Source organism: Bolinopsis microptera, chromosome 13 (assembly GCF_026151205.1).
Source record: "Bolinopsis microptera isolate Bmic1 chromosome 13, MBARI_Bmic_1.0, whole genome shotgun sequence".
In the NCBI taxonomy this organism is placed as follows: domain Eukaryota; kingdom Metazoa; phylum Ctenophora; class Tentaculata; order Lobata; family Bolinopsidae; genus Bolinopsis; species Bolinopsis microptera.
This window is the reverse complement of record NC_087084.1, coordinates 10,808,756-10,827,294: the sequence shown is the minus strand read 5'-3', so window position 1 is coordinate 10,827,294 and position 18,539 is coordinate 10,808,756. Positions and strand designations below refer to the sequence as shown.

Genomic DNA, 18,539 nt, shown 5'->3' with positions numbered 1-18,539 from the left:
TGTCATAAATTCGGTAACTAGCTTGTAAGTCTAGTTAGATTAGGGAGCGACAGGCTCGTCAGGAAAAACAATAACATCTATATTAATAATCTTTAGAATTAGTGTGTACTGATCAGCTATAGTATTAGTAGTGTTAAGATCTAAACAGACTCTTCTTCATGATGCCTACGATTGATTATTGTCAAGTTAGAAAACGGTAAGAGGTTCGTGGCTGGTTTTTTTCGGTATAGTGCCCACAAACTCTGACGAAGCCCAAGAGCCTAAGTTTTTTTCATCGTTACACGAATTATGACTTTATGAATTAGGGATGCACTGGTTCATAGGATTAGGGTAATGACAATTGCTAGTTGCTTTGTGTGTAGAATTAGATTACTGTGCTGGCGGCGCTCTGACGAATCTCTACTCGATAATCTCTATGTGATTATGAACATAAATACATATAATAGCCTTGGGTCCCCAGGGTGTCCTCCACGAAGCAGTTACGATCAAACTTAGGCTGTAATATTTACGATCGTGAGACATCCACTGTCAAAGTTACTATCAATCTGTCCACGAAACGTTAATCGATTTAAGCCTTACGATTGAACTTTAGCTACTTACGATATAACTTTACGATCTACATATGATATCCTACTACCACCTTATTAACCCAAATAAGGAGCGTGATGGTTGCGTGAGGTGAATCACGCGATCGTAGATTCAAAATTTGATCGTAAGTTGAACTTTTGGTTGATCGTAGAAATGGCCACTTACGATATAACTCACGACACCTATTTGTCAACTTTTAGGGACTTACGATCAACTTAGAGGTCGATATTACGCTATTACCGAATCTTCTTCCTATATTCTTAAACGTTTAATGACTTTAAATGGTACTGATCAAAATAGTCTGTGATCGGATAAAAGTGTTTATAGTTATATTATTTCAATAACAATAGAGGACATGCTAATATACCCATTGAACGAAATTAAAAATTATTACCATTCTGCTCATACGGGTAATGATAAAAATATGATGACCTCACAGTTAACAAAATATAATTGCGCATTTAACCAAAGAATAATCATTCTGACTCTGTGCTGTACTAATTGCTCAAGTATCAGTCTGCTGCACTGCCACTGTCGCTTTGTCACTGCCTGACCCTGCGCGTAAATTTATTAGTAGATAGTAAAAATTTTACCATGATTAATATTTTGTCGAATTTTCATAGAAATATGGTTATTTTGAACCATGTGATATGATGTGTTATAGTCATCAAATAAAATACAATTATATTAAACTTAAAGGTGTATTGAAATTAACCTTTTCTTGGAGCTGAAGTGAGTAACCATTAGTTTGTTTCTTGCCACGATCCCGCGGATGCTGAGCGTCTTATCGGATTGTGAGATAGTAGGTGGTGGTCGGATCGACACATTAGCAATGTTCTCAAGTTCTATGCTCTTCTTCACATGCTCTGAAGTTGTCATCGGGAAATTCCGCTCAATGCAATAATTATGCAACACCATGCAGCTCACGATTATAGCGCATGCCATATCAGGTGCAAACATCAGGGCACCCCCACTCTCCTTGCAGAGGCATCTGAAGCGAGATTTTAGTGCCCCAAATGCCCGCTCAATTACACACCGAGACTTCTTGTGGCGTCCATTATATTTTACCTTTGCCGTGGAGTCCGGTTCAAGATACGGTATCATCATTTCTTCTCTCTGAGCATACCCCGAATCCCCAATGAGCCAACCTTGGTAGTCAGAGGGTTTTGAAGCGAGGAAAAGCCCCAGTTCTTCTCTGAAAGAGCAATGCTCCCATATTGTAGAATCATTTACGCTCGCAGGCCACCGAACAGATGCTTCCAAAAACTTTAATCTATGGTCACAAATTGCCTGACAGTTAATGTAGTGTCCGGGATGCCGACCCACATACGCATCTTCGTCAACTGACGGGGCTCTTATCTTTATCTTAGTCCCATCAATTGCCCCAAGACACCCTGGAAACCCACCATAATCCAGGAAACCTTGTTTAGTCGCAACAACCGAGCTTGTTTCCCACGAGTTAGTGATATACTCACTCGCCAATGACGACAAGGCAACCGAAACATTCTTTACACAATTCTCGACAGAACCAAGTGACAGTTTGAGGTCGGCAGTGCTGCGAAGTGAGCGAAGTGAGTTGCCAGAGGAATAGAAGCTAAGGGCAACCATGAGCTGAGTCTCAACAGGGAGGCCAGATTGAGTCTTCCGCTCAATCAACTCGTGTTTTCTGATTTTTTCTGCGAAATGATGGATTCCGACTTTGTCTAAACGAAAATTATCTATTATTGAAGTATCAGTAGAGCGGTCAAGAAAGTCAGTAACAGACTGATGAGTTCGACTGACGACCGGATGGCTCTGGACGGTGACCCTGTTGCTATACCAATGATAAAATGCCATTATTGATTTCGTGAATTCCTTAAATGCAAATAAATTAAGTTGATTGTTGAGGGAGTGTGGTGTCATAAATTATAGTCATATGTGTATTTATTAGTTAAAATTCCTTATTATATATATACAATATATATATATGAAAGAGAAATATATATATATAATAATTATAATAGGTAATCAACTCAGAAAGTGCTGGAACTGATCCTGGAAGTAATGTAAGAATTCAAGTAATGTAAGCAAAATCACACACACTGAATTTGGTTTGGTTTGGTTTGGTTTAGAGAGCTTAGACGTGAGGTCTAAACTGGGTCGATTGAAAAGTGAGCTACAGATTAGCGGCTGGGAAAAACAAAGAGATGGAGATTAGTGATTAACTATGCTGGTAATCAGTACAGGTGCTGAGTGAACGTTTGGCAGACCATAAAAACCGGAAGAAAAACTGTTAATGACTTAAACATCCTAGAATTAAGTGCCACAACCATGAGGTTAAAGTCAAGAAGGTCTAAAATGGATCTAATTGTATAATGTGCTACCGAGAAAAGTACTTAGCAAAGTAACATGAGGAAATTAAACTACTATAAGGGGATAAATGGTGATCGTGAGATAATAACTACAAACCATGCCTCATGATAGACGATAAAGTGAGTATATGAATGGAAAGAGCTAAATAATTAACTCCGGTAATTAAATACTGGTATTACATAAAATAGTGAAGTCCACACGTTTAAAATTCTGTCCATTATAGAAACTGTGCCGGGGTAATTTAAGCGGGAAAAAACTAACAGCAGGAGCCGGGATTATCAGAATCTATCCCGCCCGCCCGTTCTTCGCTCAAATTTGTTTTCTGTTATAATTATCAGTTATCAACCTTCATCATGCAGACCGTATCTGATATTACCGCTATTACTCCACCTTCTGATCCTATAGACCGGCCTTCCTCATCCAATACTGAACAGATCTCATCGGATTCGACAGGACCTCCTTTGGACACTGACCTAACTACTTTAGACGCTGACCTCGCTACTTTAGACACTGAACTCGCTAGAATTACATCAGATGGCGACCTCACTACTTCGGATAATGGAATAACCCCGCCGATAACCATCATCAATGCCTCACTAGGGAAAAGGAAAAGAAAGAAACAGAAGGCGGAGCCCGTAACTGCAGTTGTCAAGAAGGAACGAGCACGGAACTTCACCTCGGAGGAGGTGCAAGTTATTATGCAGGAAGCGGGGAAGAACACAGCTATTATCAAAGGCCGATTCACGCCTACTATAACCAGCGAGGCAAAGGAGAAATTGTGGTTAGCAATAACTAAGTCGGTGAACGCGATCAACGGTAAAGGAGACAGAGAATGGAAGGATGTTAGGAAGAAATGGATCGACACTTCATGCTCTGCTAGGTCCAAGCTTCGCAACATTGAAAAGGAGCAGCGAAAGACTGGTGGTGGCGCCAGCTCAGCCCCCCCTCTCAGCAAGGTGGAAACCCTTGCTTTGGACAGTATATCAGGAACAACTGTTCGGGGTATTCCAGGAGGAATCGACACTGCAGATGTGTCACGTTCTTGTGGAATCATTGGAAGTTTGATAGCTCACTCAAACCTGGTGCTAAACGACAGTAACGACTCGGAAATATCCTTTGACCTGAACAGAAACCCGAGATCCAGCACCCCGAGATCCAGCACCCCGATTCCCTCCCCCGACTCCTCTATTCAGAGTCCCTTCTCTCTATCAACACCACCATCCTCCTTTCAACTGCAACCCTCTCCACTAGCCACACAAACCTCCTCTCAGAATCCTCCTGCTAGAGCTACAACTGGCTCGATCCGCTCAAGCAGAACGGTGACAAGAGACGTCCGAAACGACGAGTTTAAGCAGTTGCTGGCAGAACAGAAACGGACAAACGACATCCAGGAAGGCATGCTTAGACTGCAACGAGCGAAAAATAAACGATCAGTGAAATACATTTCATTGTGGTAGTTGTACATATCTCAGTGACTGAGCATATAATTATAAACGTTTGATCTATTATGGTATATATAATCTTTAATCTTACAGTTAAGTTACATGGTACGCATGGAATTTATCATATTATTTTATATTGTTGTAACATACTTGTTTATTTTTGTCTCTAGCTCTTGATGAATGATTTAAAACGATTTAAATTACATTTTATAACACATCAATAAACTTGATAGAATTACATTAGATACACTTGAAATAAAGTAAGAACAAGAAATAAAGACCGCCATCAATTCTATTAACACAACGCAAAACGAGTTCAATTTATGATTAAAATGGCGTTATACAAGAGCTGCGCGTTCCGACTGCGTGAATTAACTTGTGTTGCGAATCTCCTATTGGTCAATGTACCGCGTCACGTGATAAAACAATTTGCTCTACGATCAACCTTGAACTGAGTTTCGTGGACAAGATTCCGGAGGCTAATTAAATTGATTTACATGATCTCAGATTACAAAATGTTTCGTGGACACTTTTTAGGCGCGATCGTAAAGTTACGATCGATCTTAGAGTACACGATATAACTTACGATATAACTTTCGTGGAGGACACCCAGGTAAGTGTATAGATAGTAAGTCTGTGCGGCTTTTAGTGATAATGTAGAATTTAGAAGCTTGCTTTAAGTTTAATAATTACTATATTATACGTAAGAATTATAATTATTATAAAAGTTATGTTTATATAGAAACAAGGAGAGTAACTTACATATTGAGGTACTACTTTTGTTCATGTTTCATGCTAAACTGATCATTTTGAGCCGAAAATACTTTTTCGGTCCGTACCTACATTCGGAAGGCTGTGGATGTGATTAGTTCCATATAAATATAATTATAAAGAACGTCATACTGTTATTTGGCCCTCGGACTCAAAAGAGAATGCGCACATTTTATCCTCAGAGAACTGGAATTATTGCGATTTGTCGCGAGAATCTGAGAAAATCGCGATTTGTCTCGGCAAACGTCAAAAATTGCGATTTGTCTCGGCAAACGTCTAAAATTGCGATTTGTCGCGGAGAGTGGGAAAAATCGCGATTCTGCAGGTGCCGTGATTTCCTTTTGACCTTGACCTCGGAGGAGGTGCAAGTTATTATGCAGGAGGCGGGGAAGAACACAGCTATCATCAAAGGTCGATTTACCCCTATACTGTAACCAGCGAGGCAAAGGAGAAATTGTGGTTACTAATAACGAAGTCGGTGAACGCGATCAACGGTAAAGGAGACAGAGAATGGTGGGATGTTAGGGAGGAATTTGGATCGAAAATCATGCTTTGCTAGGACCAAGCTTCGCAACATTGAAAAGGAGCACCGAGCAGCGAAAGACTGTCTGTGGCGCCAGCTCGGTGCCCCCTCTCAGCAAGGTGGAAATCCTTGCTTTGGACAGTTTAGCAGGAAGAGCTACGCGTTCCGACTGCGTGAATTAACTTGTGTTGCGAATCTGCTATTGGTCAATGTACATTGTACTGCGTCACGTGATAAAACAATTTGCTCTACGATCAACCTTGAATTGAGTTTCGTGGACAAAATTCCGGAGGCAAAATAAATTAAATTACATGATCTCAGAGTACAAAATGTTTCGTGGACACTTTTTAGGCGCGATCGTAAAGTTACGATCGATCTTAGAGTATACGATATAACTTACGATATAACTTTCGTGGAGGACACCCAGGGCGGTACTTTCCTAAAAAAGTAGACACGAGAGCGAATCACATCAATCATTTTAGCATGGACACGAGGGTGGAACCAAAAAACCGTAACAATATCCGTTTGTCCATGTTAATGTGATTCATGTAGTTAATACGTTCCAAGACGAGTTTTACTTTTAGGCAGACGCAAGACGAATTAATCACTGAGGTGTGTACACTCAATTTCAAACCATCAATCCTCTCAGTTAAAACAACCATCATTCAGGACGGTTTTTGTGTCCTATACCCAAAGATAATTAGGTCGTCTATCACGTTAATACTTTAATACAACATCGAACTTAGTTTGTCAAAAATAAAAAGAATCTCATCAAGAATCCAAAGCATCATCCAGGGCTTCCCAAAAAAAGGGCTACCGATTTTAACTTAGACATTAACATAAACGTGCTTAACAAATGGATATTGAATAACCATTTTTAGGACGCCTCATTAACATTAGTATTATATAAAACTAATATTAAGAAGGGAGGCTTCTAAGGGAGCGTCACAGGAACTGCAGACGTGTTAAAATAACCATTGCTACATGGGGTAATGGCTATTTAATGCTTATGATATGAGGATATAGATACTGATATATACATCTGATATGCATTTGATACAATAGAATATTTATATTTTTGTGAACTATTTAAATTATTTATCTTATTATCGTCCCTCTCATTATTTAAATATTATATCGTCCGCTCCCCTACGATATTTCACGTGCCTGCATCACATGATTAAAACACGTGGGGCCACCTCATGATTTCCTTCCTGAACCAGCATAAGTCGCGTAAGTCGTAACAAATAATTTGAGGACAACATGACACTAAAAAACTTAACACGAGTAAATATGGACAGAACTGAACAAGAACAAAAACCACATTAAAAAACTGAGGAATCAGGAAAATTATGCAACCCAGGAGTCAACTACTTAGCTATCATCGCTCAAAGTCAATAATCATTAATCGGTTTGGTATCGACGTTACATACTTTGAAGCTCATGACTAAGAAACCAGGGAATTAATTTTACTTTCCTAAAGATTAAATCGTTGATTTTATTCCTATTCCACTTAAAAAACATTCCAGTACATTGTGCAGAAAGTTGGAGATTTAAATTTTGGAACTATGTATCCGATATCGATCGCAATTACTGAAAATACTCTAGCACATAATTCTATAATTGTAACTGCAGTTTTACAGGACTCCAATTCCAAATGCTTAATCACTAACTTAATGAATACACTTGCAGGCAAGGACAAAAGAAAACCGCGGCACGTGCGGAATCGCGATTTTCCTCATTCTCCGCGACAAATCGCGATTTTTTACGTTTGCCGCGACAAATTGTGATTTTCTCAGATCCTCGCGACATATCGCGATTTTTAAAGTTCTCGCTGCGACAAATCGCGTATTTTCCTTTAAATCTGCTGGTCAAATATCACGTTCTCTATAAGAATAGGTATGGAACCGAGCACGTCCACAGTCCACACACTTCCGAATGTAGGTACGGACTTCGAAAATCGAAAAAACATTTTCGGCTAATAATGATCAGGATAGCATGAATCGTGAACAAAAGTAGTTACAAAAAAAACTTGATAAAATGTTCGGTTCGAGTCATCCTCGATACGTACCTCTGAAGGCAGAACTCCCCTTTCCGATCATCACATGGCATGGAGTGCGTTTAGAAATTTATTGATATCATTTAAGAACGTGTACTGTGTAGCGTGTAGTTATAAGGTAATAGTATGGGACTGGATCGAAATTGTCGAGAATGTGTAGTGTGTGAACTGTGAACTAATAGAATGTAAGACTAAGACTATTGTCCCTCGATCTTCATTCCTCAAGTATCTCCCGATCGGCAACAGTTAACACAGCACTCAGCAGCTCAATATGCAAAAATAAATAAGATAGCAAACGCTAAAAAGGCAAAGACTTGACCACTAGACATAAAGTTGACCACTAGACATATAAAACTTGACCACTAGACATAAAATTGACCATTAGACATTAACTTGACCACTAGACATACAGTGGATTATGAAATCGTGCAGTAGGTGAAATCAGTGTTGTTATTGATTGTCACTTGTTAGATACTTGTCACAAACGTCGTCGGATCTATAGTTATTGATTTGTGTTTTGCTTGTTATTGAACAGTGGACCGCTTGTCGCGGTGCCGCGATTTTTAGCCAAAATAATTGTGATTTTCTTTTGTCCTTGCTTGCAGGTACCACCCGTATTCACACTCAGATTTCAGAACTGAGTTTAGTCATTATCCAATACGAGATTGGGGACGGGTTCTACAAACAAACAAACAACCACAGTTAGGTAATGAGAACTGTGGTTTTATTAATAAACTTTATTACGGCGCACTTACAGGGCTTTTCTAGTACATTCTAATAATTAGTCTCGTGGTGTCAAGACTCAAGAGACTAAAATCTTAAAATAATTATTACCTATTTAATTTTAATTCGTGTTTTTGACACCACTTGGGGGTCCACATTTTGGGCACTAAAATTCTTATTCTTTGGTCAATTATTTATTTTTTCATGCTGATTTGAAGGCCATTAAACTTAAAGCATTTGAACCAGTCAAAAACGTTTAAGTTGTATATCTTTTACGGTTTTTGCGGAAAGTCGTGCTAACGTTGATGCCGTGGTGTCAGTAAAATGGTACGGATAAATATATATATTAGGACGCAATGAAACTACTGGACCACGATGTATGGGGACTTGCCACCCCATGGCAACATTAAAATATATCGACTCTGTTACATCGTTTCCTGTTAATATAAAACTCCGTTACAAAATGAACTGGGATCTGGCAATACTACACCTTAGTTCGATAAAATATGATAAAGTAATGTATAACTAGACTTAAGTAAAAGTCTGAAAGAATATAGAAAACAAAATATATACTGCTAGAAAGCTAAATAATAAACTGCCAAAGAATAGTTATCGTCTCGCTTTATATACTGTATATTGTATAGAGTCTGTAGATTTTGTTCAGAGAAAGCACCTCAAGCGCATCCTACACATCTATTGGCCTAGCTCAATATCCAACAAGGCCCTCTACGCTCGTACCCAGACCAGGCCCCTTTCCGAGAGAGTGGGAAAGGCAAGGTGGACAATGCTAGGTCATGTTCTACGCAGTGACAACGACACGCCTGCCTACCAGTCTCTGTTATTTGCTACACTAGGATGTCAAACGCTAAAGGGACGAGTGGGTAGACACAGGACTAATTTGTATGATATTATTGTGAAAAAGGACCTATTTAAGAGACAAATTTATTTGAAAAACGAAGATGATTTTACCAACTTAGTGAACTTAGCAAGAGATAGAGTAGGATGGAGGAGTTTATTTACTTTGAGACATATTGAACGAAGGAGTCTTCGAAAGCGTAAATAGGCCAGCACTTTGCTGAGCCTCTTTATGTGCTCTTTTGTTTATAGATGTTATTATATATATTGTATATTAAGATAAGGAGTCATAGTTATCAAACTCACAAACAAGTTGTTAGTAAACATGAACCAACTGTTTAACATTGTCATCTAATCAATATTCGTTTACACTAAGTTAACATTAACGAAATGTTTGGAATTATAACTCATTTACATTTATAAATTTTTAAAATTAAATACTGTGCTCGATTGGTAGTGATGTATTGATAAATTAAGGATCTATGGCAGAATTTATGATGAATTTTTTGAGATTTAATGTCAAAGGAAGTTAATTATAAGGCACATGGTCAAAACAGTCACAGTCACAGTCACAGTCACAGTCACAGTCACAGTCACAGTCACAGTCACAGTCACAGTACCTTAGTTTTTGGTTAATTTTTGGTTAGTTGTTGGTTAGTTGTTGGTTATTGTTGTTCCCTAATATCTACTCCTATATTGAGGATAAATCAATTATATTGCAAACAAAAATTAAAATCCGACTTTCAAAACCAAAATTTGCATTATCAGGGCGGCATAAGCCTCAAACCAAAAACTCCATTCATTTCAAACATGGTGATATATGAATGTGATATTTTCATTTCAAACAATCGTAAACAAGCCTCCCATACTTTTGAAACTTTGAAACATCTCATTTTAGTTTAAAATATCTATCGATTTTGATTGTAAATCTGTCAAATAGCTCTCATATGACAATACTTTTATCAGTTAAATCGACTTACCTGCCATTTAAATGCATTGTAAAACCTAAGTTTGACAGGCTGCGGTGAATTTTATCTTTATTTTCTATTTATTTCCGCATTTTCTAGACGATTTTTGGTATTTTTAGAAGTAGAGGCAGACTTGTGACGTGTGTGATTTGTGCTTGTTGAAAATACTTTGCGTTACGTCACCAGATATTAGGATCTGTTGTCTTCTACACTCGGTCACATTCGTCACATTAGTCTACTTGTTTTAAACGTGGTCATGATATTTTGTAGGTATCACTAAATAAGTACTCCTTACTTCCTCCTTCAAATTGGTTACTTGTTTCATGCTGTTTTATACCTTAGCTGTTTCCGTCGAGGGCCGTCATGATGCTCTTTACCAAATATTGAAATATAACAATGTTACCACATCACTCTTTGCAGGATTTTTGTTTTAAAGTTTAAACATCTGCCGGATATCCGGCTAATTTGTGTTTTTAACCCGTTGTTTGGTTTGCATACATTGTTATTGGTTCGTGATAGAGTATTTGTTCTATCTAGCTAAACGTCACATACATCAGAATGCGATGGAAATTTAAACAAGCACTTACTACAATTAGCATATTCTTGGACGACCATTTGACTAATAGACGAAACACTTTCATAATACTAAACTGTCTGCTTAAACTGATTCAGAGAACTCGGGAAGAAAGATCCGTTTTCTAGAGGGCATGAAGTCTGAAGTCAGGGTAATAAGTCTAAGCATGAAGTCTAAACATGAAGTCTGAAGACTGAAATGGTTTCTGTCTCTTTGGAAGGAACTTGTCTTTAGTACGAAAGCTCATTTATTATTCTACTCTCATAATGAACGGTGTCGTATCCTTGATATTTCCTAGCAACGGGTTATTGGAGGTAATTATGGTTCATAGAGTGGACAAGAAAATAAGGTCTGTAACATTTCGACTCTAACTTTCTGATTGGTATGTCATTCAGTGTTTGGGCCTCTTCATCATTTTCTCTTTCTCTAAAGTTATACTTGTAAATCCTGATAAATCAGTTCCATTTCTTTCCTTATACTTATAAAAGGAGGAACACTTCTCATTAGTCCTGGAGGGGGATTATATTAAAAATACGTGTGTAAATCGTCTTCAGCTGGAGATGATGTTGTGAAGGGGTGATTATATATGATGTAGTGGTGTCTCATTAGTCTCTTTCATAGATACTAGAGAGTGTCTTCCGACTGTTCTAGAGTTCTTATTAACAGATTAATCTGATTAAGTCGTGTTATTCAGTCTCATTCAGTCTCAGTTTCTGCTTTTTTCTGGATAGACTCAGTGATGACAAATACAATAATAAGGGTTTTAACTGATCGAGACAGTTTATTTCTAGACCTGTTATGAAATCGAAAGAAGACACCAACTAATGACTAGGTCGGATTTATTCCGGCCCTAATTATTTATCGCTTCAGTGATTACCCATTAGACCCCTAGACCCGTATTCCCACTCGTGTATGGCGTCGATTCTTTTATTAATTCGGTGTCTGATAACCCAATTTTCCTTGTGGTTTGTGCTTTTAAATGCTCAGTATTTGTTGTTACGTTTTGATCCTTCTAGTCAGATCAACGGAAATATTATTTTTAAATGATCCTATAAATAGATTTAGCATCTTTCTATTTCAACTGGGTCAAAATTACCCTGACGATTAACTTCATTGTTCTGCTATTGAATTATTTCACCAAACTATTCAATATTCCTGTTGATTGTATACTTGTAGTTCCAGACCAAGAAACTAATTTTGTTGGATTTTGAAAGTGTAGTTTAAATGCTTATATAGTTATCTTGAATCTTCACCAGAAATGACATGAAGCGAGACGATGCTATGAAGACTAGATAGAAGAATGTAGAATGTCTTAATAATGTTGCTCCTGATTTTAGCACTACTTCTGGATGTGATCACGTGTGAAGTTACCTTTGTTGCTCTTCCTCCAGCCTCTCCAGTCTCAATACCTGGCACTCGGATATTAGTTAAGAATATTGGTGAGTAAGTGATCAAAATGTTTAACAATTATTTAGATTATCATATTTAATACATGTCTACTTTTGGGTTACTTCTGAGTTTTCTCAAAGTACTGCTACAACTACGATTAAATACATCCCCTGAAACAAGGCTAGATATAAATAACGATTACAAAGCATAAAAACTTAAAAAGTAACATTATCAATCAATCAATTAATTAATATCATTACCTCAGATAAAACAAGTCCAGATTACCGAGCTCAGGAATCTAACCTGTTACGAGGGAGTGCAGTGGTGGAGGACACACAAGATAGACAACAGTTTCATAGTCTTATACAGGATGGAACAGGTAATTAGTTAGTTAGTTAGTTAATAAATCAATTAGTTAATTAATTGGTTAATTAGCAGTTCCATTTCTGCCATCATTGAAAGTTCAGTATCATTTCAACTGCACTACTCTTAAAAACACATTACTCATGATTTATATTTACTAGCAGGAACCCGTATAACCCTAAAGTTGTGTCAAGACTCGAGAGACTAAATTAATTATTACCTATTTTACCTATTTAATTCGCGTTTGTGACACCACTTGGGAGTCCAAATTTTGGGCTCTAAAATTCTTATTCCTCGGCCAATTTTTTATTTTTTCATGCTGATTTGAAGACCATTAAAGCATTTGCCCCAGTTAAAAAAGTTTCAGTTGTATATATTTTACGGTTTTTGCGGAAAGTCGCGTTAAAGTTGATGCCGTGGTGTCAGTAAAATGGCACGGATCCATATATATATATATATCGTCTCGCTTCATATATAGTAAGATAAAACGTATATGAGATCTGAAAAATCGCGAATTAAATAAATAATACAGTAAGTTTAACAGTATTATTTATTTTCACTTCCTCCCAACAGGTACGTTATACTCTACCAACAGTCTGGTGACGCACGCATGTTCGCTCCAAGAACACCAGGCAGACCAGTTCTTCTACGAGGCAATGCCGAGCGAGTTTAAAGCGGGCCTGGGAGCCTTGGTGCCGTGTTTAGTGACCGGTATACCTACACCTGACAAGACTGTTGTCAGGTAATTAATTATTCTGTTATGTTGATTAGTATTGATTATTTAGGAAAATGTAGAAGTGATCCATGTAATATGTATATCCGTCAATTTGTGAGTTATTTTACTTATGCTAAACCTGTTATTAAATGTTAACTACCATTTTCTTAATTACCAACAATTACTCAAGCAAGCATTCAAATTCTATCAGGTGCAGTTCCAGCTCCTGCGAAAAAACTGTAAAGATCAGATTTTCTGACCATGTTGTGACAGCGGATGGACACTTGGTTATCAGAAACTCTTCTGAAGCTGACTCAGGATGGTATAGGTAGGAGTTATTAATTATTATTACTAGCAGGAACCCGTCTAACCCTAAAATTGTGTCAAGACTCAAAAGACTAAAACAATTATTACCTATTTAATTCGCGTTTTTGACACCACTTGGGGTACCAAATTTTGGGCTCTAAAACTCCTATTTCTTGGCCAATTTTTTATTTTTTCATGCTGATTTGGAGGCCATTAAAGCATTTGACCCAGTCAAAAAAGTTTCAGTTGTATATCTTTGACGGTTTTTGCAGAAATTCGCGTTAAAGTTGATGCCGTGGTGTCAGTAAAATGGCACGGATAAATAAATATATATATATATCGTCTCGCTTTATATATAGTAAGATTATTAATTTCAACTGAAATGGGAATTACAATTGTTAATTGTTATCGTCTACAAATATGTATCAGTTTAAACTTAAAACTAGACTGAAAAAAACCCCTCTAAGATCTCAATATTTGAATGGTACCCCCCCCCCCCCCCCCCCCCCTGCCCCCTCATTCTCTCTCTACATGACATCCTCGTAATAATAATATAATCAAATGTTCAGCATAGACTGTTGCCACCAACCATGCCCTCAATCAAAATTTAAAACTTTTCTCCTCCCAGATGTGAAGCACGGAACGTTTGTGGCAATCTCGCTTCAACCCCCATCCTTATAACAGTCAGGTTTGGACATGAGCCAATTTTAAGTACCTTTACAGTAAAACGTTAATCCCTGAAGCTGCTTTGACAAATGATTACTAGACCAGTTATTTTGCACAGTCTTACGTTGCAACTTGCAAATTTATTTACCGGACTTTCTTAACTTCTGGAACTGTGCCGTTTTAACGAACACAAGTTTCACTGGGGTGTGAAAGATCAAAGAATACGGAAATACCGCGACATATCTTATAAAGGAACGTTAGTTTGAACCAAATATCTTTTACTAAACAGGAAGGATTTGAGTGGGGAGGCGAATAATCAGAAGTATTATGTTATGTCACGTAGAACCGAAATCTTCGATTTGAACGAAACAGAGGATGAACACTTAGGTAAGTAACAAATTATTATGTTTTTAAAATACTAAAAAATGCCATTATCGTCCATATACTGGTGTTGACTGTTGGACCTTATGGCGATGATTTGACGGTATAAATAGGTCTACTTGATATAAAACAGCATATAGTTCTTATATAATAAAAATGCTGAACGGCTAAAACTATAAATAATATGAAGTATGAACACCGTAGTGGGTAGCCATATCATTATCATAATCGTATGAATCTTCAGTCTTCACAAATAAGTTATTTTCTACTGGCCAAATATTTTGATCTTACCAAAATTTCAAAACAGGTTCCATGAAAGAGCTAAAAAGAGAAATGACTGAGTACGAGCTCTGGAAGCTGAACACAACAAGACCGGCTTTCTACGACGAGGTTTTCTACCCTCAACCGCGCGGCATCTACTTCTACTACTACCCCATCTTTGATTCCTTCGACTTTGGCTTCAATGCTATGTACAACAATCCTGTTATTCTCGCCGAGCAGAACTATGCAGGAATCACTCACAACAATAGTTTCTCCACCCACTACAGCTACGCTACTCTCCCTTTATTTGTCATAGAATTCACAACAGACCTTAAAATCCCACCGATTATTAAACCAGGCGTTCACGTCCCCACTACCAGTCCCTCAGATGAAACGGTTGTAACATTCACCGTTTATAACTCCATGAGTTCAGATTTCCAGTGCTACAGAAACTCTATTAGATTACTGAACAATTGGAAAACCAAGTTAGAAATGACAGATGAAGCGATCCATATCATTTTAAAGTATCCCCTGATATCAGACGGTGGGTACTACCAATGCTCCATTAGTTACGATGTAGTTTACATTAGTTCCCCGGTGTATGTTCACGTGGAGAAGCCTATAAGATCCTACAGAGCCTCTACAACAGTGTCAGCCACATCAGCGTCCCTAACCTGGGAACTTCTCACTCTACTCGGACATTTCCACATCTACCAAGGACAGTACGTGGTGAGTCTCTCTGAGCACCCTCCTCTACTCACCTCTAACAACTCAGTTAGTTTTAACCATCTCACCCCTTATCACAACTACACGTGGCATGTAATGAGCCCTTATCAGACCCCTTTAACTGACCCTCAAGTCTTCAGAACAACCTCCGCGATCCCAACCTCGAGTGTTGGTAAAATCAGTGTTATCAGAGAAACAACATTGTTGAATTTAACTTGGGCCACCTTCCAACAGCCGCAGTGGCACGACAGTTTCGTCTTCTTCACCGTGCGCGTTACCTCTAAATCCAACCGGTCCGAAGAGATCAAGGAATGGTCTGTTAAGAGGTACTCGGAGGACGTGATGCTGACAAAGCTATACCAAGCGACCCAGTACAACGTGTCAGTGACAGCCTGTAACTCAATAGGATGCAGCACCAACACTACCAACCTCACTCTCGTCACCAAGCACGTGGAGCTCCGGAAACGACCTGTAGTCACCATGACAACCATTAGTTTAACACACGTTGAGTTGGTCACGACTAACGTTTCAGATGGAGTTGAGACTTACCTGGAGCTTTTTCCAGGAGATGGGTGTTTCTCCGCCCTACCCCTCCCCTCATACAACCTGGTTAAACTCCAGATCCCACTGTCCAGATTGGAACACCTGGACACGTTCACCACGTACTCCTTGCGAGTCCAGTCTACTAATGGTTATTCCACCTCTCCCTGGTCCTCTTGTGTATCCTTTAAAACTCCTTTTAACCGCCTCCATGTCATTATTCCCTCACTTTGTCTTGCTCTGGTTTTCGTACTGCTGGCGGTTGTGAGGGCCCTCATTAAGACAAGGTGCCCCGATGTGGTGAACAAGCTGAAACAAGCTCTGGAACCGAAATATTTGAACATTTTGCACGAGCAAGATGAGTGGGACACAAGTAACGAAGTGGCAATTATTCATACCAAAATAGAAAACTGCAATCTGTGAACTGATAATTGTCACGTTGTGCTCTCAAAAGTTGCCATATGATATGCCTTACCTGGAGACCCCAGGCTATTATATTATGTTCATAAACATATGAATAGAGATTCGGATAGATTTCGAATATAGATTCGGCGGAATGATAGGCTGAGCGTCGCCCAGTAAGCCCAGGCCACAACGAAAATCAAAGCGACCATACCAAGCTACAGACCATAGGTGTTTATACTTATATTTCTGGATTTTCTATACTTACAGAAATGCTAAGATTAATATAAGTGATTTGGTTTTGGATTTCACATCCTGTAAAGCAGATTATAATATGAAAGTCATACTCCAACTTGATACGAGTCATGCATAATTTAGCTGTGTTTTATTTAAATTATTTATGCTCATGCTATTACAATTAATTATTTCCGTGCAATATCTATCTAATCAGTTATAAGACATTTATTTTACTTTTTGGATTATATCATTATTCACAAAATTTGAGATTAGAGAGAATTGTAAAACGTATAACTGTAAGTAAAAACGAATTAATATTACAGCCGGAGAAAATGCCTTCTGTGGCCGGGGGCCATCGCGCACGATCAAAAGCCAAAGGGGTTACAACGTGTATTGTAGGTTTACAACCTACCAGGACGCGCGCCGAGTTGGACTCGTCGACGGTCAATATATGGAACAGATATTTTACGAGTATCACCCGTTAACAACGTGTATCAAGAAAAAAAAGTATAGAACGAAGAACGTGTATCATGATATTGTCATTGATACTCGAGCTTATTTCATATATGGCTGAATTCAAAATGTAAAACGCGTGCGCGCGAGGAGCGAGCAATGCCAATACGTCACGCTGCACGCGCGACGACAAACATCAAACATGCTATCAAAAAATGATCACCTCTATAGCAAGCCCGCCAGGCAGTACGGTCTCCTGGGTTAATAACCACGCTTGTAGCGCGATGCACTACTAGGTCGCGCGCGCATCAAATAATGCTTCTCGCAACCACAGATCGGCGAGATGCGAAGGATTGACATTGTGAATCAATAACCACGCACGATCAATTTTCCCTACGATGTATTTGTAGGGAAGTTGGTCGTTTAGCTCCGGACAGTCTATGCAACGTCTATGCAACGTCCGTGCAACAACAAAAGAACCGTCTATGCAACGTCTATGCAACGTCCCTGCACAATGAACACTCTATGCACACTCCCTGCACGGTCAGTCTATGCAACGTCTATGCAACGTCCCTGCACAGTACCATATGAACACCGGCTACTAGCCGGCTACTAGCCGGCTAGTAGCCAGTTTTGTAATAACAGCTCCTCAACTTCACATTAACAACTGGCTACTAACCGGCACTTGAAAAGTGGTCACTAGCCGGCTACTAACCGGCTACTAGCCGGCTAGTGACCACAAAGTGGCTACTAACCGGCTACTAAGCGGTCACTAGCCGGCTATTAGCCGAGCTCTAAAGCAGACCTATTAGTAGCCGGTTCTAAACCGGCTACTAGCCGGCACTTGAAAAGCGGTCACTAGCCGGCTACTAACCGGCTACTAGTAACCACCAAGTGGCTACTAACCGGCTACTAAGCGGTCACTAGCCGGCTATTAGCCACTTTTGTAATAACAGCTCCTCAACTTCACATTAACAACCGGCTACTAACCGGCACTTAGAAAGCGGTCACTAGCCGGCTACTAACCGGCTACTAACCGGCTAGTAACCACCAAGTGGCTACTAACCGGCTACTAACCGGTCACTAGCCGGCTCTTAAGCGGACCTACTAGTAGCCGGTTCCAAACCGGCTAGTGACCGCTTTCTAAGTGCCGGCTAGTAGCCGGTTTGGAACCGGCTACTAGTAGGTCTGCTTTAGAGCTCGGCTAATAGCCGGCTAGTGACCGCTTAGTAGCCGGTTAGTAGC

At 39.0% G+C, this 18,539-nt stretch overlaps 2 protein-coding genes across 2 annotated transcripts; one reads left to right on the top strand and one right to left on the bottom strand.

The window, feature by feature from the left end:
- Positions 1 to 536: 536 nt before the first annotated feature.
- Positions 537 to 2,424, bottom strand: LOC134824778 (putative nuclease HARBI1). Its single transcript, XM_063836754.1, has 2 exons — positions 1,304 to 2,424; positions 537 to 1,143 (listed from the first exon to the last, which is right to left on the bottom strand). The coding sequence occupies exons 1-2, from the start codon at positions 2,422 to 2,424 to the stop codon at positions 1,131 to 1,133; spliced, it is 1,134 nt and encodes a 377-aa protein (XP_063692824.1). The 3' UTR covers positions 537 to 1,130.
- Positions 2,425 to 12,109: 9,685 nt separating this feature from the next.
- LOC134824896 (uncharacterized) lies at positions 12,110 to 17,170 on the top strand. The gene is made up of 7 exons (XM_063836898.1): positions 12,110 to 12,294; positions 12,510 to 12,623; positions 13,181 to 13,349; positions 13,534 to 13,650; positions 14,257 to 14,316; positions 14,584 to 14,681; positions 14,983 to 17,170. Exons 1-7 carry the CDS (start codon positions 12,174 to 12,176, stop codon positions 16,623 to 16,625), a joined length of 2,322 nt encoding a protein of 773 aa, XP_063692968.1. The 5' UTR covers positions 12,110 to 12,173; the 3' UTR covers positions 16,626 to 17,170.
- The last annotated feature ends 1,369 nt before the right edge of the window (positions 17,171 to 18,539 follow it).

Excerpts from the sequence above, each read along its gene's own strand:
- LOC134824778 (XM_063836754.1), bottom strand. The coding sequence starts at position 2,424 with ATGGCATTTTATCATTGGTATAGCAACAGGGTCACCGTCCAGAGCCAT.
- LOC134824896 (XM_063836898.1), top strand. The coding sequence starts at position 12,174 with ATGTTGCTCCTGATTTTAGCACTACTTCTGGATGTGATCACGTGTGAA. Across the intron at positions 14,317-14,583 it reads CCCATCCTTATAACAGTCAG|GAAGGATTTGAGTGGGGAGG; the intron begins GTTTGGACATGA and ends TTTACTAAACAG. Across the intron at positions 14,682-14,982 it reads AACAGAGGATGAACACTTAG|GTTCCATGAAAGAGCTAAAA; the intron begins GTAAGTAACAAA and ends ATTTCAAAACAG.